Source organism: Betta splendens, chromosome 7 (assembly GCF_900634795.4).
Source record: "Betta splendens chromosome 7, fBetSpl5.4, whole genome shotgun sequence".
NCBI classification, from domain to species: domain Eukaryota; kingdom Metazoa; phylum Chordata; class Actinopteri; order Anabantiformes; family Osphronemidae; genus Betta; species Betta splendens.
In genome coordinates this window covers 9,594,119-9,617,672 of record NC_040887.2, presented here as the reverse complement: position 1 = coordinate 9,617,672, position 23,554 = coordinate 9,594,119, and the positions used below count along the sequence as shown (strand labels likewise).

Below are 23,554 nucleotides of genomic sequence, written 5' to 3'. Positions count from 1 at the left end.
GATTGTCTCCACTTCATATAAGACACCAACTAGACGACAACCAAGCTAACAACTCATTGAACATAGAAGTAAACAGGTTATTTGCATTTGTTTTTGAGGCCTCGGGCAGATTTCACTACGCCTGACGACACGAGCCTGCTGAAGTATGATATGGATAAAAATAATATACAACACTGGAAGCAGCCAGTCGGATTTGATTTGACATGAAGAGAGCAGACTATGGAGAATCATTTGATTCTTTGAGTCTGCTTTTTGAATATGTTGAGCAGCAGCAGCAGCAGCAGCTCACACGTACGTCCTGGCGTGCGTTATCCTCGCTTGTTCAGGTAGAGCGACCACGGCCCGTCTCCACACACCCGTCCCTCGCTTTGGCATGTGCCGTCGCGTTCACATGCAGCGTGCGCCCGCCCCGCGGCCTTCTGGTCCACGTGCTGCCCTCCGCAGCATCAGACCGAGGTAAAAAGCCTCATTGTGTCCCCCGTCGCCGGCTCCGTGGATGAAAAGCCCCCAGCCCTGCACACGCGTGTGCAGCTAGTCTTGGCCCACATGCTTTTATGCCTGTGCGTGTGCCTAAGTGATTGCTTTCTGGGAGCCCGTTTAATTCCTCCTCAGGTAATGGAGGAAGTTGGACACAAACAGATGCTGGACTGATTGGAGCTTTTCTCTCTCCAGCAAAGTGCTTCAGGGATAAATAGGAATCGTTTTTTTTCCTTCTGATGGAGACTTGTTTTCTTCTACTTTCCAGAACTTTGTTCTTCCGGTTGATCGTTACATTAGTCATACCAACTAATGTCAAAGAGCTAAGACTACAGCCAGACGGCCGCATAATGACATGCACACCTCCGCTGTTAGCGCAAGTGACGGCAAGCCATGATAATCAAAGCCAATTACTCTCCTGTTGCCCCCTGGTGCTTTAAAGGAGCTAAATATACCCAGCCTTCGGTGACTGGCACGGCTGCAGTGGTGCAGCCGCCCTCCTGCAGCCGGGGCTTCAAACAAAGGCGCTGAGGATGAAGACGTAATCTGAGGAAGGTTATGAACGCCAGGCGATGATTAGTTTAGCATAAAGGCTGCGTCCAAGAGAAGAAGAAGAAGAAGAAGAAGAACTTCAACCACGTCTCTTAGGCGCAAATCCTCTTAAAGCTTGTTAAATTGTTAAATTGTTAAATTTTAATACTGATAACTCTTATATTGCAAGCTAAAATCATCCTAGTCCTCTAACCACTCTGGAATTCATTCCTTATTATTGAGGTTATGACATTTATTTAGTATTTATTTATAGTTGCTGATCGTCGTGTTTATAACATGAAAAAACCTGTAGGCATTCACGATGAAAATGAAATATTATATCATGTAAGTATCCGATGCTAAGACAGTTTTACTGTCTCTACAGAGCTGTGACCAAACTGTGTTCCCTCATATGTAACAGCAAACATCACAGGAGGTGGTTAAATATGTCCCGTAACCACATTTCATCATTAGCGTCGGTGCTGCAGCTGACGCACAGGCAAAGCAAACAAACGAGGAAAAACCCGATTATGCAGATCTCACAAGGACACAAGCGGCGACGCCGGGAACCGGGTGCCATAAAAGAGCACTTTGGAAAACACACACCTGTGCTCCCAGGTTATTGATTTCATAATTACAGTGTAATGGTCCTCTGGTGACGTCAGCGGAGCAATTCCTCGTCCTGTTGCGTGGCCTCGGGTGGACGCGCGGGTGCTGTGTGACAGGCTTATTACATTTCCTCACGCAGGTTTCGCATGTAAGGGTGATTTAAAAGTGTTAACGGGGGAACGGAGAGAAGGGGAACAACGGATCGGCTGTGGCTCGTCACTGCGACTGGATTTCTATGTTCAAAATGTGAAAGAAAATGTGGCTGGAGACCAGATCTCTCCTGGTTCCGCTTCACACTTATGAACAATGAATCCTGCTGCTGTCAGACTTTACAATCAGAGCTGCTCTCAGCGGGACATCACTCATGATTAGACACTTTAGAATCTGATTAATTGTGCAACACTAATGACTCGAATGATTTGTATTATTGATCTATTTTCACTTTGTAATTATCTGCTGCCGTGACATGGAAACTTTCCCAGTGTGGGACGAATGACCAGCCAACTGGGAGGCTACTGGGATGAGCAGTGAAAAGTCAGGATGCCGTGACTCAGCTCCTTCTTAGAACTCGTCCAGCTGTTTCAGCACCATAACTTTATCTGCAGCTGTTGCCTTGCAACAAAAAGGACGCGCTGTTGCTGTGAGAAAAGAAACTCTAGAAATATCAAATTTTCTGTGCAGTACATTTGACTAGTCACAGTTTTTCATCCCAGATCGACATCATCTGTATATATTGATTTATGTTTTGGAGTCTCTTGGCTGTAGCCAAACGCAAGTGAGATTATTTCACAACTTATTATAATGACGTCAGTCAGAAGTTGTGTTGCGTGCGTCCAAAGCAGAGTTTTGCCGTCTGCACCAGAGGACAGACGTTCCTCTGCCTTTGTGTTTTTGACAGGGTCGCAGCACAGCAAAGTGCGCTGCGTCTCATTTGCAAACTGCCAGGTGTGCAGAGTCTTCCTCTGAACACGTCATAAGATATGCATGAGACGGTGAAAAGGATGCTCGTTAACTCGCACATCAAACTCGGGTTCGCCGCGATCATCAAGTGACAGAAACAATAACAGGAGCCAGAGGAGGAAGTCGGGTGTTTTTATTGTATCATTCACCGAAGGTTAGATTGAATTGTGGAAGCGGCAGGAAGTCACTAGCGCATCTCCTGAGCCCCTTATTTTCCTCGTACACACACACACACACACACACACACACACACACACACACACACACACACACACACACACACACACACACACACACACACACACACACCAGGTGTGTTTACTGGTCCCTCCCCGGTGTGCACTTGCCGCCAACCGCTGCTGGGACGCAGCAGTTTGTTCCGAGGCCTCTCCTCGTTGTGATGGAGACGAGCGAGGCCCGCGGCGCTGTCACTCACCGCTTTTTGCTTCGCCCCCGAACAGATGTGCGCGGGCGGATGCGGCTTTGTGAGCCTCCAGAGGCAGGTAAAACGGCGGCACGTGTGTGATGCGTGAGGGGCGGGCGCGTCTGCCGTGTTTGATTAGATCCCGTCTACAAGAGCGTCTCCCGCGGCCGACAGTGTGAGAAAAACCCCAGCCTGTGCGTTTGGGCACGCACCCCTGTTCCTGTGGAGGATGAGTGTGATGAAGCCCAGCGTGCACCTTGCTGCAACCATCTGCTCCTTCACTCCTGGTCGCCCGACAATGTTCTGTTTACACAAAAGCACTGTGGCTCCTCTGTCGCCCGTCCAGTGTGAACAGAACGTGAGAGAACGGTGTGAACTCGCTGAGATTCAGGGGAAGCGTGTAAAACACGGCGTCCGTTGGTGTTTATGTGGCAAAGATATCAGATCTGTCCTCCTGTTCCTCATCACAGGCGCATTGTTAATAAATGGGCTTATATAAAGTTTATCGCTCCTCAAGGTTCCAGCTGAAAGTCTGACCTCGATCGTCTCCTTTTTTCAAAGCAATTTGAAATGTTTTCTGATGTCGTAACAGGAGGCCTTCCTCTCTGCAGGACACGTCTTAACAATCAGCCATTGATGTCTGGTGTAATGAGAAAATGAAGTTGAAAACATTTTTAACATGAATAATTTCCCATAGCTGTTGTTGATTTATTGGACTGAAATCTATTCCTGCAGCGATCTTACGTCTTACGCCAACGCCTCACGTTGTCCTTGACGCCTGAATGCACTGCAACCTTTAAGTTTTCCAACCATTCCTGCATTTGCTAACCGACCTCCCACTGTAAATGCGCCATCTTGTCTATAATATGTATAAGTGTTTCTTTTCATTTTGTCGCCCCGTGTGTCGTAAAGTCAGTGAATGTTTTATTGCTCGTCCCCGTGCGGCCGTGCGCTAACGCTAACGCTAATGCTAACGCTAAGGTGGTTGACAGATGGCTCAACTTTTTTTCCCCTGTTTTGGATCATTGTGTTCTGTCGGTGCCTGAAAGCCGTCCTGCGGAGCCGACCGCTTTACGCTCATTTCCTGAATAATCCAATCCCCTGATTAATAGCTCCCCTCAGAGTAAAGGGCCAGGACTTCAGGACAAGCTCGGTGGGAACGGATCCAACTTCACCTCGTGGCAGGACGGCGGACTAATATTTCACATTCCAGATCAGGAAGCAGATCGTGTGAGGTTTTTTTTTTTATCTGTATTGACTTTAACGAGAGGTTAGACACATTTTCACATCACAAACATGCAAATAGGGAAGAAACAGAGCTGCTGGATTCATTTGAATAATCTCTTTGATAGCATCTAGAAATACCCGTCCTCTGAGACTGAAGGAGGAAACCCTAGCGAGGGTCATTTTTATTCATCATACTTGGAAAATAAATAGCTTCATCTCATAATAATCACAATGCATTTTGAAACAAGTCGTACAGACATTATCAACAGGAATATCTGTCAAAGTGTGGGTCCGTCTGGGGTCATTTTTACAAGGGTTCGCGTGGAAAAAAGCATCTTATCAAAACGGGCCTAACACAAACACAGCGACGGTGAACGGGACGACACCACGGCTGATGCAGTCTTTAAAAACCCATCACACAAAGCAGACGCCGCCGCGTGAACATCCATGAGTCAAGCACATTTATCACAGTGTTGATTTTGAAAACGCCGTAGGATCAAGGACGTCACGTGACCAAAGCTGAGCTAGAAAGGTTACGGCTGACACGTCATGCATAAATGATAAGGATTGTAACAAATGGCAGCAATAAACATGTCCGCTCAATGGCTTGCTTCCTAAATCATCGCCTTATTCATTAGTCGGCCGTGATCATTAGTAAAACCTTATTAAAGTCCTGCCATTATGAGAAAGGTCAGACTGAGAACAACATCAGGAAAGATTGTCATATTACAAAATTGAAACACATTTACAGAGAAACCCCAATGAAAAAATATTACAAATCTATTGGAAAAATGTACCTGCTGTCAACGCCGCGTCAGTTATACTCACAATATTAAGAGCTAGAGGACTAATGTGCTCATCCTGCCAGGATCAACGCGTGACACACAGTCACACACTGGCACACAGAACACACTGTCCCCGTTCGTCATTGTGCTATGGTTCTGGTCTTGTGCATCGCTGGCCGACCTGCTACGGTCTGAGCAGAGGTCCCGCCGGGCTCGGAGCGGGTCCCGCGGCGCCGCCGGCCCACTGCTCGGCTGTCGCCCCCCCTCCCCCCGGTAGGAGGAGGGGTTTCTGGTAAACACTTCACATCGGGTGCACGGGGGCCGGGAGGGGTGAGGAATGTGTTGCAGAGTTCAGTTCTTCACAGCCCCGTCGCGGTCACACCAGGGAAGTTATGAACGTGAACGTGTTGTTGTTGCCGTCGCCGACGAAGTTGATCTGGCACTGCTCCAGTCGGGCAATGTCCCCAATGTCCAGCTCCGACAGCAGCTGAGTGGGGTCGGTGTTGGTGGTGAAGACCTTCTGCTTCTCCCGCTGCTCCTCTCCCGCCCTCTCTGGCCCCCGTGTCACCCCCTCCTCCTCCTCCTCCGCCTCCTCCTCCTCCTCCGTGATGGAGCAGAGGCGAGCGGCGCTCCCCGGGTTGTCGGCCGGCGGCCGGTAGTGGCACTGGCCGTTGAGCAGCCGCCTCAGCGGCATGAGCGGCACGGCGTCCTCGCCCAGCAGCTGCTGCTGGCAGTGCCGGAAGTCGCTCTGGCGCTTCAGCCGCTTGAACTCGCTGAAGGCGGAGCTGGCGTTCTGGTGCAGGCTGTGGGCGATGGCCTGCGCCTTCTCCGACTTGGTGACCAGCACGGCGTGGCACCGGAGCACCACCGCCATGTTCTTGACCTGGTGCCTGTAGACCCAGGCCAGGATCTTGGGCCGGCACGGGTCGGCGGCGCAGTAGGTGATCCGGTTCAGCGAGTACAGGTGCACGGGCTTCTTCTTGCCGGACTTGTCGGCGCTCATGCGGATGCCCTGCGGCCCCACCGTCAGCCGCATCTTCACGCTCTGGTCCCCGTAGTTGCTCCTCGCCCAGATTTTGGCCACCGCCTCCTGGGTGCAGCCGTCGCCCTTGGCCGTGATGGTGACCACGCTCCCCAGGTAGCGCACGCTGTACACGGGGTCCTCCTTGTTCAGCTGCACCTTTTGCCTCTTGGTGTGGAAGATGCTGCCCACCCAGTCGAACGGGCAGTCGGGCAGCAGGTCGGGGCAGGAGCGCAGCAGCGAGGAGAGGATGGAGTGGTAGGTCAGCCCGGTCCCCAGGCTCTTGGCTTTGCTCTTGGCTTCATCCTCCACCAGCACAAACTTACTTCGCCTCCAGGGCAGCATGGCGCGAGAGGAGGTTGGGGGCGAGCGAGCCCCTCGGACGCGGCCGCGCCGGCTCCCGGCGGCTCAGTCCGACGGATCGGGAAAGTCGGAGGGAGGGAACAGCGAAGAGAAGCTGCTTTGCGAAGCACTGAGCGGAGACTGAGAGCAGCGAGGCTCAACCAGACTCAGCGCGCACCCCCCCCCCCCCCCCCCCCCTCCCCACCTCCCTCCTCCTGCCGCTCGCTCCTCCTTCCTCTCCTCCGCCTCCTCTTTTGCCTGTGTTGTCTGCATCACGCAGCGCTGATCAGTGCAGAAGTCTCAGCCCGGCACTCAGGAGCACTCGCCCCCCTCCCCTCCCCGCCGCGTTGTTTTGCTTCCAAATGGCATCGGACCAGATCATTATTTATCCAGCGTTGCGCTGAGGTATCGATGTATTTATGTTTCTTGTAAACCTGAGGAGGTGCATTGCCCAGTCACTCTCTCCTAGGGGACACATGTGACTTCTTCTGGTCCAAAGTCAGAGGAGTCCAGTGTTTTTTTATTTTTCTTCTTTACTGTCTGTGTACGGATCCTGTATCCTGCTGTATCAGCATCAGCATAAAAGAGTTTTGCAACTCTAGTATTAGGCTCAAATGTTTTGAGAGGCTTCATGTAAAGCTTAATGTAAACTTAATAAATAAAAATGCTTTTTTAAAATCCACACAATTTCGTGTGAAAAACACAAAATGCAGAACACTAATTACCTGACACACCATAATGAAACTATGATACTTTTTGTTTGGACTTTATGAATAATTTAAGGACAGCTCGAAGTAAGAGCAGGTTCTTGTTTATCGCGTTCAAAGACGACAATAACGAAACATAAATTATGTATTTTGCTGTAATTTATATTCTGTGCCGTCCGGCTCATCACCAGGAGCGTGTCTCCTCCTCAGATGAAGCCCAAAAGAATATGAATTTCCAATCGTGCCTGAGTGTTGTTGTTGTTTTCTTGCAGTAAAGCGCTGAATGAAATGTATACGCGTGGAGAGGTGCTCGGGGTTGATTTATGAGAGGATCAAAACACAGCAGCCCCTCTAAACGCTGCTCAGTGGCGCCCACGCTGGGACAGATCACAGATTCCAGCCTTTAACATCACAGATCCTCGATGATCAAAATGATCCCAACACTGTGGGACTGACTGGATCAGCTACCTGTACTTAATATTAGTGCATTCTAGACCACGGTGTGTGTTGACCAGCGCAGTCTCGCCCCCTCTCTCGCGCACAAAGCCTTGTTTATGGCAGCGCTGCTTGTGGGCAGCTGCTGCTATCAGGCCTGTCGACCACACAGTCCTTACAAGCTCGCAAATAAATTATTAGCAAGCGCTGCTGCGGACGAGCATGCTCTGAATGCCTGCGAGCCTCAACCTGAGGCGAATTCTGTCGTCGCTCCGTGTTGGAGGGAGGAGACGGCGCCCGTGCTGCTGCCGCTGCTGCTGCTTCCATGAGAAAGGAGGGTCAGCCTGACACACGGCTCCCAAATGTTCCCATCGCAGTCTCAACTATTTTAATGATGAGCCGGCTCTTAAGTCTCTCGATGCTATAATTGGGTTCATTTTTTTCATCCGCGCACCTTAGATGTTAGTCACGCATCGGCACACGCGAAAGCCATCGCTCCATAATTATCTGGCCTTGGCTTTAATTACGTTTACCATTTAATAGAAAAGGCCAGAGCTGACTGGCCTAAAGAATAAAAATAATAAACAGCCGTGCCTTCGCTGCGGATATTGCAATAAACTGTAATGAAAACCACGTAGACGGGCATCGTGTTTGTCAGGATGAGCTTCATATGTTGTGACGCCGCAGTTCAAGCAACATCTGTCCTCTTATTATCCTGGTGTCCAAACTGTTGTGCGCTTGGCTGACACTTCACGAGGGCCGCAGATAAAAGCTGGCTGCTCTTTCCGTGGATTCTGCGGCAGATGAATCAAATTAAGCATCGTCTGTGTCTGACACTAAGCTGTGCCAGGCTGCGCGGGTCACATTGTCATGAGGCTGCTGGATGCTGCTCTGCTGAGAGGTTACTGTGGCAACCGAAAAGTCTTCCTGCTACTCCTACTTCTTTCCGCTCAATTGCTTTCATACAGTACAAAATGAAAAGAAAATACACAATCCACTCCGATTATTTTAGAATTCTTTCCATTCTATTGTTATCTGCTTTTCTGGCTTTTCACGGCATTCTCGGTGACTGAAAAGACTTTGAATAAGGGCTTGCCTGAGCAGCCGCTCCAGAGAAACGATAAAGAGACATTCGCGGTGGAGCCGTGATCTGATGCGAGACGAGCCAGAATCTTCCAGCGTCTCCAACGACAGCCTGATTGAGAGGCCTTTCATGTATGGCCCATAAATCACCTCAGATAGCTCATCTCTAACCACGCTGGCGAAATTAACTTAGGCCCTGATACGCTACGGCAAATTGAAACAAATCCATCACGCTCCGCCTTTCACAGAAATGGGTGGATGTGCTCAAGTATTGACTTATCTGCCATCTGAGGTATCATGTTGTATGAGATGATTGCTCAATGAAATTAGGAAATGCCTCGGCCTGTTGTGCATCCTGTCCTCTCGTCCTGCCCCCGTGATGACTTATATTGTGTCTGTGAGATTGTTCTGAGCAATGGACGCAGAGGAATGTTTCTCAGCACAGAGAACAATCTCTCTGTGTTTATTACAAGAAATAACCTTGTGAAGCCACTTCTTCACTGGGTAGTTGGTGAAGTACTTCTTGTACCTCTATGTGGCTTGTGTAACAGTCTTAAAGTTTTATTCTTCTTATCTCTCTTCCTTCATCGTAAGCGGTCATGACGATTGACCGCTCATGGTCTGCTCCTGTTGGAGGAGCGTGTTCCCGTCAAAAGGAGTTTGTTCCTCCCCACTCTGTCCTTGTGTTTGCTCCAGAATAACTGACTTCACTACGCAACTGATGAAATGAACTAAAATACTGTAACGACCTGTTCATCTGTCATTGGATGCTAAGTCACCACCAACCACTTCTTCCCGTGATACTAGTATGTCCTTGTGATTAAAGTTAACACAGTATTTGTTGGTGGACTTAGTCACGTGACTTAATTCTGGCCACTGAAGGCAATGAAATTATTTGGTATGTTGTGTTCTCATTACAGAGGATTTCACACCCCTTAATATGTCACAACTGTGCACTTTAATTGAGCATCAGTCGCCCACTTCTGAGCGCAGGGAAGCAACACTTTCTCCTAATTATATCCCCTTGACTTGGAGGAACATTACTCAGCGCCTAATGATCTGACACAACAGTTTCTTCCTTGTCTGTTTCAGCTCTAAAGAGGTGTGAGAGTTAGTTTGTAGGAAGAGTTGTAACTGTTGAGAAAAACAATAAACGAGTTGAGTTGCAAAGAAAATCTGTGAACAGTGGGTCTGAAGGACAACACTTAGTGGCGTGAGAGTGTGTTGCATTTAAAAGCTGTAAAAAATATATAAAGTAGTGTATTTATATCAACATGTAAAATATCATCATACTATCAATTTCACCAGCATGTAGAGAGATTTCATCATAATAACACTGGAGTATGATGTTAACTCTTGTATTAAAACATTGTTTTCTGGTGAGACACAAACCATCCCCCAAGATAAGGAAAGCAGGGAAGCTTCCTCCTACCACAGAACTGGGAGTTTAACAAAAACAACACACGAGTGGTTCCAGAACTATAAGTGCAACATCAAAAGACCATGGAAACCTTTAGTGTTACGCTACCTTTCAGTACCAGAATCCTACTCCATCTATCAGTAACCAGACCCAGAGTCTGTCTCCATAATTCTTACCAAGGCTCCACCAAGCACCAAAAGACAACAGTCGTAAAACTTGGAATGTGGACTCACTACAGAAAGGGAAGTTTTCAGTTGGACCCGAAGTTCTGAATTGGACACAGCGGAACCTTCAGGTGTCGTGAAACTGACACCATTGTGATCAGTGGACAATACGCTTTCATTTGATGTGACTTTGGATTGTGTGCGATATTTATTCACTAACTCACAGATGTTCAAGGAAAATACCACAGACAGGATTGGACCCGTTGGTGTCAGAATAATCATTACAAACGTATGTATTATGTTATGGTATGATGAAAGCCTGAGCTTGCTGAAAAGATTATTTTAAACAGGATAGTTTTAAAATAGGCAGGAGGCAGAACTTCCTCCTCAGGTTCCAGCCACTGGCTGAACACATCCTCCCCCTCTTTAGTTCAGTGACGCCCCGAGGTATTTAGTCTTTGTTTAGTCGAATTCCATCTTCCTCTGAACTACGCGTCAATTTTCTTTATCTTTTGTTCTTCTTTTATGTAACATATTTTTAAACAATGATTTTTGTTTAAGAAAGTAATTTCAAGCGATCCAACAAGGCTGAGATTTTTATTCAACAATCATTATTTTTAATAACCGTCTTAGTTGAATTATCTCAATTTGAAACGTGAAACCTACCGTGTCACGTGACCCAGGCCTAAATAGCTAGAACCCTGCTCGGACCGAACTATCCAGTTGCCAGGACGACGAACTGGATACAGAAGTGACGGCTCCTGGATCCGGAAGAACTTCTTGCTTCATCGGAATCGGTACCAACGGACGCTAAAATCTTTCTACTGCTTCAAAACAGGCAAGATGAAATTTCTCTCTTGATTTCACTGAGAACACTGGTGTTTCCTCAAAGCCCTGAAAGGAGCCTTCAATATTCAATAGTAACTTTACTTTTATTTAGAGGTTAATAACGAATGCTCTTTTCTCTTGCCCAAATCAGACTCATAGGTATTAATGTTCATTTACCTGTGTGTAAGAAGTAATAAGTAGTATTTTGTTAAATTGATATCTAGTGTTTAACTAAATTAATTATAGTGTAGTTCAGGAATATTAATGTTTCTGCATTAATATTATTTTTTACATTTAAATCCACTACATTATTTTGTGCAGTTGTACCAATTGTCCTACATTTTCATTGTCATCTACATGTAAAGTTCAAACTTCTTTTTCATTGTTTTCATTAAAACATTTAGAGCAGTTTCCTTATACTTTCCGTGCTGAAGTCTAGCCTCTGTACCCGAACTGGTCTCTGCGCTCTTAGAACCTGTAATTTACTGTATGCGACACAGGGTCTGAGCCTCTGCCCTCAAGTCTGGTCTCCACACCCTTAATTTAGTACGACAGCTACTGCAGATACTGTATCTGGAGACTTGCTGGGCAGAAGCGTTACAGTAGCATATACTGTAGAGAGCATAGGACAGGATGGGATAGGCTGGATGCAAAAAAACTCAAGCCATGAAAACATTTCTTAGTGTGAAAAGCAACAAAGCTGTAAATTGTAGCAGCACAGTCACACAAATACATAAATATTATTTTATTTGAAAGCTTCAAAAATACCTAATATGTATTCAAAGAACTATTTATTGTGGCTATATACTATAAATCAAACCAAGGGCCCCACCCATGCAACACCCATTTTACAGTGTGTCTTTATTAGCTGTGGGACAGGTGCTATATTTACAATGTCATGTTCTGTATGCAGGACGAAGAGGCCAGAGACTGTCAGACAGGACGTGAATAGTCATTCATTAAAGACGCTCTGGGGAAAATACACAGTAGCTTCACCAGCACCACTGACACATTAATATTTTCCCAACACCATCACAACAAATGGTCTCAAATGTGTTAGGTAGACAAGCTATTCTAATTCTAATTTTAACTGTGCCAAAGGTCAAAAAGATGAAACTGATCAAGATGATCTGATGAAGACACTGTAATCCACCAATTAGATCAAATCACTGGGTGTTTACATTTATTCCTTTACTTGTACTGTAGTAAAAGCTGATGATGGCGTTGTGAGGTTATTCTGCCTCCATGTGGCCAAAATTAAATCAGTGGTGTTGGAGCTGAAACGCCGCGACATTAGTTTGGGGTGTTTAGTAATAAGAATGTTTCTTTTTCATCTGCATCTTCAGTGCATGCTGGAGTTTTTTTTCACTATTGCTATCAAAATATAATTTAAAGTAAATTACTTTTAGACAGACAGACAGACAGACAGACAGACAGACAGACAGACAGACAGATGTGACTATACACATTTTACTGGTTGAAGAACAAACAAAAAAAATTATCATAAAAAAAATTCAATTCAAAACCTTTTGACTCGACTACAGTTGTTTTGCGTGTGCTTTTATTGTAACCACAAATAGGCCTGAAATAAAATTTTTCCCTCTCAGTTTTGTTTTATAATGAACTATTTTTTCCAATTTGTGAGCTTTTATTCAGTTTCATGATTGTCGTTCAAATCTTTTTTCTTCTAAATTCAGAAAAAAATAAAATAAAACCGGAAGTCGCGTGTCTCAGGATTTAAAGGCTGAGGGGAAGCACCGCCAAGTAATTACTTGAGTTTAGTACTGACATCGACCAACACACAAAGGTGGCGGTTTTTGTTTTTTTTTAAAGTCACTTGTTGAACGTATATAGACGGTCAATATATAACGGACTTTCGTCGTGCGTTGTTTTTTTTTTATTTAAATGATTGTTCATGTAGCCGGCAGCATCTCTGCTAGCTAAAGCAGCCTCAGCCGCGTGTTTTGGGGTAGAACTGGTCATTTAATGGATTTGTTGTTGCATAGTCCTTCACACATCAATGCTTTGACTGGCGGTTATTGTTCACAACTTCTGGATACTGTAATGTTGCCTGTAATCAGTTTTTTTCTCTCCTAAGTTGTGTTTCTTGCGTTTCATGTCACTTCCGGGCTCCTCAGGTGACCAGTTGACCTTTATGATGGCGACCACCATTAGATTTGGAAGCGCCTGCGGCCCGTGCGGGACGTCTACGTCTGAAAGGGCGACCGTGGCAGAGGAACATGGTAACAGTAAACTTAATATCCTCCAAACTTCAGTGAAAATAATGAAGTTTTAAGTTTGTTAATTTTTTTTTTTTTAAAGATAAGGGAAACTGTGACCCGGAGAAACTCCTGCAGTGCCCCTATGACAAGAACCACCAGATCCGGTCCTGCCGCTTCCCCTACCACATTATAAAGTGCAGGAAGGTGAGTCAAAGCAGAGCAGGAACATCTGGAACGATGTCATCCACCGGAACAGCGTTGAAGTTTGCCTTTAGACCAGTGTGTCTTGTGATCTTTTTATGCAAAACATTTAATTGTAATGGGGGGCTTGATATAAACATACAGATCATATGAATAGCGTATTGCATATGTTTCTCTTTCTAGGAACAGCACATTTCTGGTTGGCAGGTCTGAATCTGGTATTGATTTTATTGTCGTAATAACACTTGTCTGTATGTCTCGCATGTAGAATCATCCACAGCTTGCCAAGGAACTGAAAACCTGCCCTTTCAATGCTCGCCACCTGGTCCACAAGCATGAGCTGGCGCGCCACATTGAGGCCTGTGAGGACAGGATCTCTTTGGACCCTCAGGATGGTGAGGTTGTCATTAGATTGTCTCCCCCTACCTTTCGGAGATCATTGCTTCTGATTTTCATTTTAAGCTGTGCCACTTACAGATGAATCCTCAAATAGACGTTCTAAGTGGCCTGTGACCTGCAGTACTTGGGTTAACCCACACACGACTGAGAACTGGGACAACGGTAAGTCTTACTGGTGTATTGTTTAGTGAACATTAGTGTTGTTTGTTTGTTTGTTTTTGTCCCTTCCAGAATGTAGGCATTTGTGTAAAATTAACTGCATTTGTGTTTTGCAGAAGTTGATGAGTATGCTGCTCCATTTGTGTGGGGTACCAGCACCACTTTGACTCAAGAGTAGGTGTTTGTAATGCTTGACTGCTACATGTTTGCTGTTCTTTGATCATCACGACTGACTGTCATCATGACTGTTCTCTTTACAGACTGGACACGAGGCCGGTCAACGATCTTGGTATTCGAGCACCCAATACCCTCCCATGGTGTGCTTTGGACCAGAACCGTAATTAGTGCTTCGTGTACATAGGCACAAATTATATAAGTCCATAATGTAGGTTTTGGTTTTTCTAGTGCATTTAGACATTTTTTTAATTGAACTTTGCTCAATTGTGAAGTCCTGTTTAACTTTTTTGAAGTCTTGTTAACTGACTTGGCACATTTCTATAATTAGATAGTTATTGCGATTGCTGTTTGTTTGTGTGTGTATATGTATATATATATGTATGTATATATATATATATATATATATATGTATATATATGTATGTATGTATATATGTATATATATATATATATATATATATATATAATTCTTTCTACCTGTTTTGTAAGAAATGACATTGCTTAGTCAGTGTCAAATTAAAAGTGCGTTCAAAATGGTTCTATATAGATAGCGTTTTATTATTTTAAACCTCAGCACTGCTTTCCTTTCTGTGGCTAATCAGACTTTTAACCTGAACAGTGTTTGCTCTAATTGACCAGTAGATGCTGCTGCTCTTCTATTTATTAGAAGCAATCCTAAGGACATAATTATATCTTTACAGATACTACAGTCTTTTTGAAACTTTAAAAGGCTTCCCTGAGGTTCAGTGACTTCTTTTTGGATTATCAGACACTCACCAAACATAATGTATGTCATATGTTGGACTTAAAGACAAAATCTGCTCTCTTGAGCTATAGATGTTCAGGGTAATCCCAGTGTGAGGACGTCCTTTCCTGCCAGCACGCTGTCATAACGTGACATTATTTTTTTTATGTGATGGCTGTCTATTTTAACTGTAGTGATGTCCACCCTGACTCGGAGTAAAATTCATTTCCCTCCCAACTGCAGTTAAACAATGTTGATCACCTCCTGTATCAACCTATGTTTTGAGAGATTGAACGAAATGGAGGCTATACCTAAGTTGTAAAGAAAACAAATGAAATATTCTGCAATGCATGCATATTTTACAAACACAGGGCAATGGGTGTTAAAATGTTAGTAACACATGTGGACCAAAACTGTAAATGAAGTAAAATAGTAAGTCTCAGCCAAATATTTATTTTAAATGAATAATTTTATTTAAACAAACTGACCTTTCTGAGTTCATTACTGTCATGCAGGACACTCTGCAAACAGGTCTTACATGTGCATCCCAGGCTTGTCAGCTGCAAGTGAAACCGTAGCTCCGCAGTCGGCTTTATAAATGTGACATTCTCATATTCTCGCAGACATCAGAGCCTCTATCTGAAGCTTCTGATCCTCTAATCTCCACCCAAGCAAGTTGTCGGTGAGGCGTGGCGAGTGGACAGTGTCTTTTCTGAATCAGTCTACCATCACATGCATAAGTGAGATTAGAGGGATGTTGATCACTTTATCCCACAGTTCTCACTATAAAAGATAATCAAGTCTTTAAATACAAACTTACATTTCAACGCCAGACAGTGAAGTTCAGAATCTGTAACTCAAGACCAAGTGTTTGCTTCCTGCATATAACTACAACTTATTAGTTCTATATTTAAAAGCATAGTTTGTTCTCTGTTGCATGTGACACTGGAGCAGCGCAGGATCACTACAGCCCCGCTGCACTGAATGTACTGCTAACACCTACAGTACATGCAGTCCTGCATGTTACAGCTGCAGCCTGAGCTGCTGACAGGGACATTCATGATTTAGTGTGCTGTTTGGTAATCATACATAAGGATCAGAAGACACACACACACTCTGTGCACAGATCGGGCTCAATACTAGGTGGACTGAATGAACAGTCGGCAACTCCTCAACGCCTTAGTCGGCAATTAAAATTCCCCTTGGTTATTCGACAGAGGGCGTAGATGCAAATGATGTAGATGTAGAGTAGGGGGTAGAAAAAATTACATCGTATGAATGATAGTGTTGAAATGTGGAAAAAACTATAGTATTAACAATAGTAACAAAAATGATGATAAGAGTAATGTTTTCAGAGCACATGATTGTCATCACTTTCTGTGACGAAACTCTGTGTTTCTGGCCTCACATATCTATTAGATGTAAAACAATATCTTCAATAGATCAATTCTGATTTCAGTAGAAATGTCCTGAGAATTATTGGATGGATTCCCATGACATCTGGTACACATGTTCATGTTCCTGTGGGAACATGTCGTGCAGGGTGTCCACTGCACAGCATGTAGTGCCAAATGAAATCTAAAGCTGTCCCAGAGGAAACCATGCTGTCTGGGTAAAAATAGCAATGAAGGTTGTATTCTAGTTGTAAACAAAATTAGGGTCTGTATTAATTGACTACACCAAAACAGCAAAAAAATAAATAAAAACAGGAAGAAAAACGGTTGAAATTTAGGTAAGAGGTAGTTTAACTGAAAATGTAGTAAAACTAGTTTAACTACCTCCAGTTTACCTCTCAGCTTTGTCTGTAACCTATAAATATTTTTTATTGCTCGGACACATAACAGTTATTTCCGTAACATTCACTTCTGGTGCGCAGTGTTCACTCGTGTCATTATGCACACTTGCACCGACACCGTGTCACTATACAGTGAAAAGCAGCCGAGTCACTTGAGACCGCAGCAGGAATTCCACCTGCTGCTAAAACGAGACCAGTACATAACTGGGAGGGAAGTGAGCACGGGGACATGACTTCAGCAGCGCCTTCTGCTGCCAGACGTTAGTCCTGACTCAGGCTGACGGTCGGCCTCCACGCTGCCACACAGCGCATGTGTACGAGGGAGAAGACTAATATCTGTTTATGTTGCTGTGCACACTCCTCTACTGTACAAACCACACAATGCAATAACTTTAGACCTTTAACCTGCTGCCTTTGTTTACAATGGTCTCAGCTGTAATATGTAATATTGTTTATGTTTTTTAGTATTTCACTGCATTTATTTGAACTAGCATGAGTTCTTGATGTCTATAACATAAGTATAGGTATAGTATAACATATAAACATTATTTCCATTAATTTTTATTGCATCATTGGCCATTGAGCGAACTTACATAGCCTTGAAGAAAACAAGTGTTGACTTCAGAATGTTTACCAAATTTGTATTATTTTATACTGTAAATAACTATAACCAACTTTTATTTGGACCTAATTTCCATTGGGGATCAATAAAGTATGTCTAATCTAATCTAATCTAAAAAACCCATGGTTTTAACACAGAAGGTAAAAGTAGATAAACCAACAGCAGGTAAAACATAGAGTTTCAGATTTTTTTAATCTCAAGCTACTGTAAAATACATCTTATGTAAAAACAAGTCCAAAGAAAAATCACAATTTCCCACACTGCAGAATGCAATGCAGTGAAAACACCAGTAGGTTCTATAGAGATTCAGAAGAATTTACAAACCAGTGCATAAGACTGTACCAGATGATACACAGTATATTAGCTGCTCCGTGTCTGTTCATGATACATGAAATACACTGCGTACTATTACTGGAGGTGTAACATACCTTCAACTGCAATTATATCACACGTTGGAGCACCTGAAATATAATGTCACAGGTCAATACTTGACCTACACATCTTATAATAATGCTTTGTTGCATATAATACGTGCAATATACGTCCATCCAAAGCAGAATGGATGTTAATTCTATTATTTGAACACAAATACAAAAAACACGTCTGCCTCAACATTCTGGAAAGTGCATTCATCTTCCACCTTCCATTTCCACTCATGACTAGCTCGTATGTAAACAGTCACATTTTGGTCCATGGGCTGGATTCAAAATTCCCAAAAACACAAACTAGGGAAGAGAACATTATTCAACGTAATGTACAAATTTCGCCGCTTGAAAGCTGAAAAGCTTGAAAAGTCTTTTGTTGTGGCAGCTGCGCTGTTCTTAGCTCGATTCTGCTTTCTCTCCAGAACACGCTCCGGACCATTCGATTCGGAGCCGGTTAATGTTGTTGCGTCACGCTCAGAAAGGAAGCGTGTCCATGAAGATTTTCTCCACAATGGGCGGCGGGGGAGCCAGGTTCTCCAGCTTCAGGTAAAAGATGCGCTGCAGGCCCTGCGTGCACAGCGTTCTGAGGTCCGGCAGCATCCCGAGCACCCTGGACAGGTAACCGGGCCGCGCCGCGTCCAGGCTGCAGCCGGAGATGTGGTCTTTAAGGCAGGCGATGAGCTGGTTCTGCATGTCCTCCACGCGCTTGGGTTCTTTGAGACCGTGTCGGTCTGCGGGACAGAATGTGTCACATGTTGAGCCTTGAGGACGTCAGATTCAAGCATTTCTAAAATCTTTATGACTAATGGAAGGAACGTGACTTGTGAGCTGTGTTAATGCCGCCTGTTGTCTCAGTTGGATGTGGTCACTGTGGCTGCGATTTGAAGCGACTGCAGGGGAAGCTCTTACCAGCGATGATGACCAGGGCAGCGAGGCAGGCGAAGGAGGAAACGTCCAGCCTCATGCGGTGGAGGCTTTGGGAAAACTCCAGGATGGAACTGATCCAGTCCCCGAAGCTTCGGACGCACTGCATCTTGTGAAGCACGGCTCCGTTGCAGAAAACGAGCGTGTCTGTTTCCGGACTGGACCTTTTAAAAGAAGGCGACAAGAGGTTCCAAGGTGAGTTAGTGTCTCAGGGAGGTCGCAGGCACGTTGTGTGATAGGCTTTCATAGGAAGCTGCACAAACCGATATGCGAGACGCAGAATGAAGAGCTCAACAAATGCAGATTCCAGCAGCAGTTCCTGGTCTTCGGAGCAGAACTCCGTGAAGCCTGGGATGCTCTTCGCCCACGTCCTGATGACCTCCATGGAGGTTGTGAGGAGCTCATAAAACTGTACGATGTCCCCGGGTTCTTCCTTCTGGTTTGCACCGATCTGCTTGTCATCATACTGAAATAACAAAAACAACAGATTTGTTCAGACGAATGCTTGACGTCGGCTGTGGTGACAAGAGCAGCACTGTGGATTTTTGCTTCTTACTTTGGAATAATCCAGTTCCCCAACGCTAGGGTTGGAGCCAATGTGAGCTCTCACAAGTGAGGCGATCATGCTGGCGGGAGGACCCGCGGGCCTCACATCGGGGACGACCTTGGGCTTGGACGGCAGGCGGCCTCGTCGTCCTTTCAGGCCGTCGGTCCTCACCACTAGAGTGGGGAGTAAAACGTTACTTCCGCCGGGCGATGATATGAGATAGATGCACTGACTTCTTCGAACCGGTACTGGACTCACCCTCTCTGACCATGCCGACGGCCAAGCATTTCTGGAACCGGCAGAACTGGCATCGATTCCGCCGCCTCTTGTCGACTGGACAGTCCTTGTTAGCGAGGCACACGTACTTTGAGTTTTTTTGTACCGTACGCTATAAAAATACAAGAAGAAATGTTTCAAAATTGTCTTAAACTACTAAGAAGAAGAAGAAGAAAAAGAAGAAGAAGACAGAAAAGTTTGCTTTCATTACCTTGAAAAACCCCTTGCATCCTTCACAGGTTCGGACCCCGTAGTGTTGACACGAGGCGTTGTCTCCGCACACAGCACAGCAGCCGTCATTCGCACCCGGACTTTTTAGCTTGGACGAAAAGCTGCCCTCCAGCTGGTCGGTGCCGTCCAGAAGGCACGCCTGCTCCATCACCAAGCCGCTGTAGTTAATCGCAGGCGGGTGACGATGGGTCACGGAGAAGGATTCGGACTCTTGCGAGTGCAGTGGCCCTAAGTGAGACATGTCCTCCATAGACGCTGAGCCAAATGTGAAGAAAGAGGGTGCGTTTGGCACCGGGGTCTCCTCAGTGGCCCAGTATCCTGGACTGGGAGAGTAGGGACCAAAGGCTGAGTCCCAGGTGGACCCGTGCTGACCTTGGAACCCAGGGGTCGAAGGAGAGGAAGTCGACGCAGGACTGCCGAAGTAATCGGACCCACAGGGAGACATGGCCTCGTCCGGGTAGGCCTGCATGAACTGTCCGGGGTAGCAACTGTAAACCTGTAGGTCGTCCAGCCTCAAGGCAGGCTCGTGGGCCGACGGCGGCGGGACCAGGGCCGAGGTCGCGGCGAACTGGCACGAGTACGTGTCAAACTCACCAAAGGGAGCGCTCGCGGCGCTCGGCTGGGACGCAGCGGAGAGCTGGTCCCGCGGGACGCCCACGTCCACAGCCAGCCTGGACATCAAGCCCGCGCCCTGCAGCTCTGAGGCGCCGAGGCTGTTCTCGTACGCCTGCGACCCGTGCTGGGGGTGGATGCAAGTCATGACCGCAAAGCTGAAGGAGATGCAACGAAAGGCAGCCGTCAGCAGCCGTCCTCAGGCCCTCAGCCTGTGACCGGCTAAAACGCTGGGGGCCAACGGTGCCCACCAGCAAATCATGTTACACACTGGAGTAAACCTTCCTGGTGGACGTAGAACCCAAGACCTCGTTTTGTCTTGATGATACAATTATGTCATGGGGGCAAGTGTCCCAAAAATATTCACAGTCAGATTCAAACAGCCACAGGATGATATGACACCGTGGAGTCAGTCTGTGATTATGTGATGGGACGCGTTTGACAACTTTACAGTAAAGATTATAACTTACAGAATCATGCACAGGCAGATTTGATGCTTTTTTTAATGTCTAAAACAAAATCCGTTTATACACACTATAAAGTTTTGAACACGCGAAGGTATTTGTCACTAATTATAATTATTATCACTAAACACTAATATAACTAATAGTTCGAAATGTGATATGTCTTTCCTCAAAGTAGTTCACTAAAATATAAGGTGTTTAATCGGTATTTTAACAGCCGTAGTTAAAAGACGGAATAAACGGTCTTTTTGCAAATACAACTTTAAGTCGTTAAATTTGAGGCAACTTCCTGTCCCTGAATGAGTTTCTCTTTCTTTAAAGTCCAAATAAATAGGCAGCTTCTTACCTGATTCTCTGTCTAGGAGAGGTTTGAAGTGCTAATACTCCACAAACGACCGTCAGTCATACTCCGCGTCTCTCAGCTGAGCAGCAGTCCCTCCGCCGGCACCTCCACACCGGTTATGTACCGGCGCGAGCGTACCCATTACGTCGACACATTATTCCATACAAGGCCTTGGGTGGGCGGGGAGATTTCCACTCAACAACCAATCATATCTTGCGCTTTAGAGAATAGCCGTTGAATGACGCACTACAGGATTCCGTTGACGTGCGTATGGCAGAACCGCAACGCTGTCGGTGTTACACACGCTCACACAGAGTGAGAGACAGTCTGAAATATGAAGATTAATGCGAGTAAAGGTTTTTATTCGACAGGTGCACGCTGGCGCGTTGTGTGTGCGCAGCGTCCGCGTTGAGTCGTCTCCTCGTTAGACTCTAATAGTTTAATTCATTTTGCTGAGATCATGGAAAACATGATTTCGTAATCCATAAACCGGAAGTCGCAGATGTTTTGTCGTCTGTAATACAAAACTGGCAAAAACGAAGGGTTTTACGTTTCACCTCGTGCAGCCTGCATCACAGAAAACATGACGGGTATACGGCAGCTGCGTTTGCGCTTTATGCTTTTTCCAAAACTGAAAAAAAGAGACACTCTGAGCTAGAATATAAAATTTAAATTGTTTTTTAATCACTTGAGATCTTTACTACTAATAACTTTGAGCTCTTTACAGAAGGTCTAAGCAAGACGTGTACAGTGCAGTATGTGCAAGCATAAGTCCAACAGATTGTGTTACTGTGGGAATGACAGAGTTTTGTGCCCCAGGGCGCTAGAGGTGCTGCTACCTTTATCATGTGTGCCCTCTTATTTTGAAATGGATAAATAAAGGTCACCGTGCACCGTCAAGTAAGTTCATGCATGCGTTTGCACGGTGGTGGGAGGCCGCAGTCACCGACAGCGTATCATAGCAGAACACAGACCTACTAGTACAGCTGAGATGACACGTGGTGCAGGCATTCAGATTTTGTGGTATCGCGTTGCCTGTACTTTTACTGGCTGCAGTAGGTAGAGTTGTTACGCTGAGCTTCCCCATGAATTATCTCGTCTGCAGCAGATCTTTCCCTCCCTTGGATGAACCTTGGTGAAGTTTCAGGGTACGGGTTCGTCACTGAACCCGTGATGGGCTCATATGAGAGGAAGAGCATCTCAACTGGTGCAAAGGGGGAAACACCACACACACACACACACACACACACACACACACACACACACACACACACACACACACACACACACACAGCTGCAGAGCCTGTTTGTCACAGCGTGACATGCAAGACGTGTGCGCCTGTTTCCATGCGTGCGACGCACATACTTGTCGCGTGTGCACGGCCGGGGTCTCTCCTCGCCGCCGCACGCCGCCCCCCCAGATGCTTCTTTTCACTTCGACAAGACGTTTGTAACTGTGGAGAAATCCTGCAGCGTGTCATACGCCGAAAAAGAGGCCTCTGTTCGATTGTGGTCAAATTTCACCAGCTTCGCAGAGCTTCTTCGCGGTGTCATCGCACTGATAAGAGGAGAGCACCGGCACAGAGCGTTTGATCAGATACACTGACTGATCAGTCTGGTACAGTCGGAAAAACTCTGTTACAGCTGTGGTAGTTTGCATACAGCTGTAAACGAGGCCGCCGCGATGTTATCTGCAGTGCTTTGCATCTTTTTCCAAGCCTCAGAGGATTCCACTGCTTAAAAATGAGCTCCGCGTTTAGGATAGTCATCAAGGGAAGCTCTTAAGCAAAGATTGAAGTCAAAATCTTTATTGTATTTGTCAAGCGTTGGTTTATACAGTAGTGAAACAGGATGCTTCAAAGATATAATTAGAGACTGTGATTCACACACACGTCTACGCTTCATGTTCTAACAGCCTGTGTGCACATTTGCATATATTGTGTCTGACAGTTTCGTGTGCTGCGCCCAAATATGTGCTGTTCCCAGCTGGTGCGACTTCCTAAACGAGGCGATCCTGTCCGGACGTGCTCGGGTCGCTCTCCGCGCCGCGCCGTCACACGACCCGCTTTATGAGCTGTGCAAAGCGCGCATTGTTCGCCTGCAACACGATATGAAGTCACGCCGCGTCCATGCGGGAATCCGTGTGTTGCGCACACGCACCTGGTCTTTACTGCGCGAAAGTTATTCTTATATATGAACGCGGGTCAAAGCTTTTATAAATGTATAGATGTTTTTATTAGCAGTGTTGGTCGATGATGTCATTATTGCGTTGACTGTGTCCCATCACATGACCTTTAAACATGACGGTCGAATGTGTCGTTTACAACTACAAACATGCTGCTGTTTGTCACAGATGGAGGCTTCATATTGACACTTTTTGCCCGTTTTACACGCATTGTG

The 23,554-nt window shown here is 45.7% G+C and overlaps 3 protein-coding genes across 7 annotated transcripts; 1 reads left to right on the top strand and 2 right to left on the bottom strand.

Annotated features, from left to right (window-relative positions):
* Nucleotides 1-4,380: 4,380 nt before the first annotated feature.
* Nucleotides 4,381-6,534, bottom strand: fam43b (family with sequence similarity 43 member B). Its single transcript, XM_029156958.3, has one exon. The coding sequence runs from the start codon at nt 6,377-6,379 to the stop codon at nt 5,390-5,392; it is 990 nt and encodes a 329-aa protein (XP_029012791.1). The 5' UTR covers nt 6,380-6,534; the 3' UTR covers nt 4,381-5,389.
* Nucleotides 6,535-10,871: 4,337 nt separating this feature from the next.
* Nucleotides 10,872-14,560, top strand: zgc:56699 (uncharacterized protein LOC405758 homolog). 5 transcript variants are annotated; one of them, XM_029156960.3, is made up of 7 exons: nt 10,872-11,023; nt 13,152-13,256; nt 13,336-13,439; nt 13,705-13,831; nt 13,914-13,997; nt 14,111-14,168; nt 14,255-14,559. In XM_029156960.3, the coding sequence occupies exons 2-7, from the start codon at nt 13,169-13,171 to the stop codon at nt 14,337-14,339; spliced, it is 546 nt and encodes a 181-aa protein (XP_029012793.1). In that variant the 5' UTR covers nt 10,872-11,023; nt 13,152-13,168; the 3' UTR covers nt 14,340-14,559. The 5 variants fall into 5 exon arrangements, with proteins under 5 accessions (XP_029012793.1, XP_055366497.1, XP_029012792.1 ...); XM_055510522.1 differs by lacking the exon at nt 10,872-11,023 and adding an exon at nt 12,040-12,073 and having other exon boundaries at nt 14,255-14,560; XM_029156959.3 differs by lacking the exon at nt 10,872-11,023 and adding an exon at nt 12,696-12,820.
* Nucleotides 14,561-17,505: 2,945 nt separating this feature from the next.
* On the bottom strand, nt 17,506-21,317 carry nr4a1 (nuclear receptor subfamily 4, group A, member 1). The gene is made up of 7 exons (XM_029156957.3): nt 21,158-21,317; nt 19,716-20,505; nt 19,487-19,616; nt 19,238-19,401; nt 18,945-19,147; nt 18,667-18,845; nt 17,506-18,488 (listed from the first exon to the last, which is right to left on the bottom strand). Exons 2-7 carry the CDS (start codon nt 20,493-20,495, stop codon nt 18,232-18,234), a joined length of 1,713 nt encoding a protein of 570 aa, XP_029012790.1. The 5' UTR covers nt 20,496-20,505; nt 21,158-21,317; the 3' UTR covers nt 17,506-18,231.
* Between the last annotated feature and the right edge of the window lie 2,237 nt (nt 21,318-23,554).

What these genes read in the sequence shown, in the direction of transcription:
- fam43b (XM_029156958.3), bottom strand. Translation starts at nt 6,379, where the DNA reads ATGCTGCCCTGGAGGCGAAGTAAGTTTGTGCTGGTGGAGGATGAAGCC.
- zgc:56699 (XM_055510522.1), top strand. An exon ending in ACATTATAAAGTGCAGGAAG is followed by an intron (nt 13,440 to 13,704) that starts GTGAGTCAAAGC and finishes TCTCGCATGTAG; the next exon opens with AATCATCCACAGCTTGCCAA. An exon ending in CTCTTTGGACCCTCAGGATG is followed by an intron (nt 13,832 to 13,913) that starts GTGAGGTTGTCA and finishes TGCCACTTACAG; the next exon opens with ATGAATCCTCAAATAGACGT.
- nr4a1 (XM_029156957.3), bottom strand. Translation starts at nt 20,495, where the DNA reads ATGACTTGCATCCACCCCCAGCACGGGTCGCAGGCGTACGAGAACAGC. An exon ending in GATGCAAGGGGTTTTTCAAG is followed by an intron (nt 19,617 to 19,715) that starts GTAATGAAAGCA and finishes GTATTTTTATAG; the next exon opens with CGTACGGTACAAAAAAACTC. An exon ending in GGGAACTGGATTATTCCAAA is followed by an intron (nt 19,148 to 19,237) that starts GTAAGAAGCAAA and finishes TTGTTATTTCAG; the next exon opens with TATGATGACAAGCAGATCGG.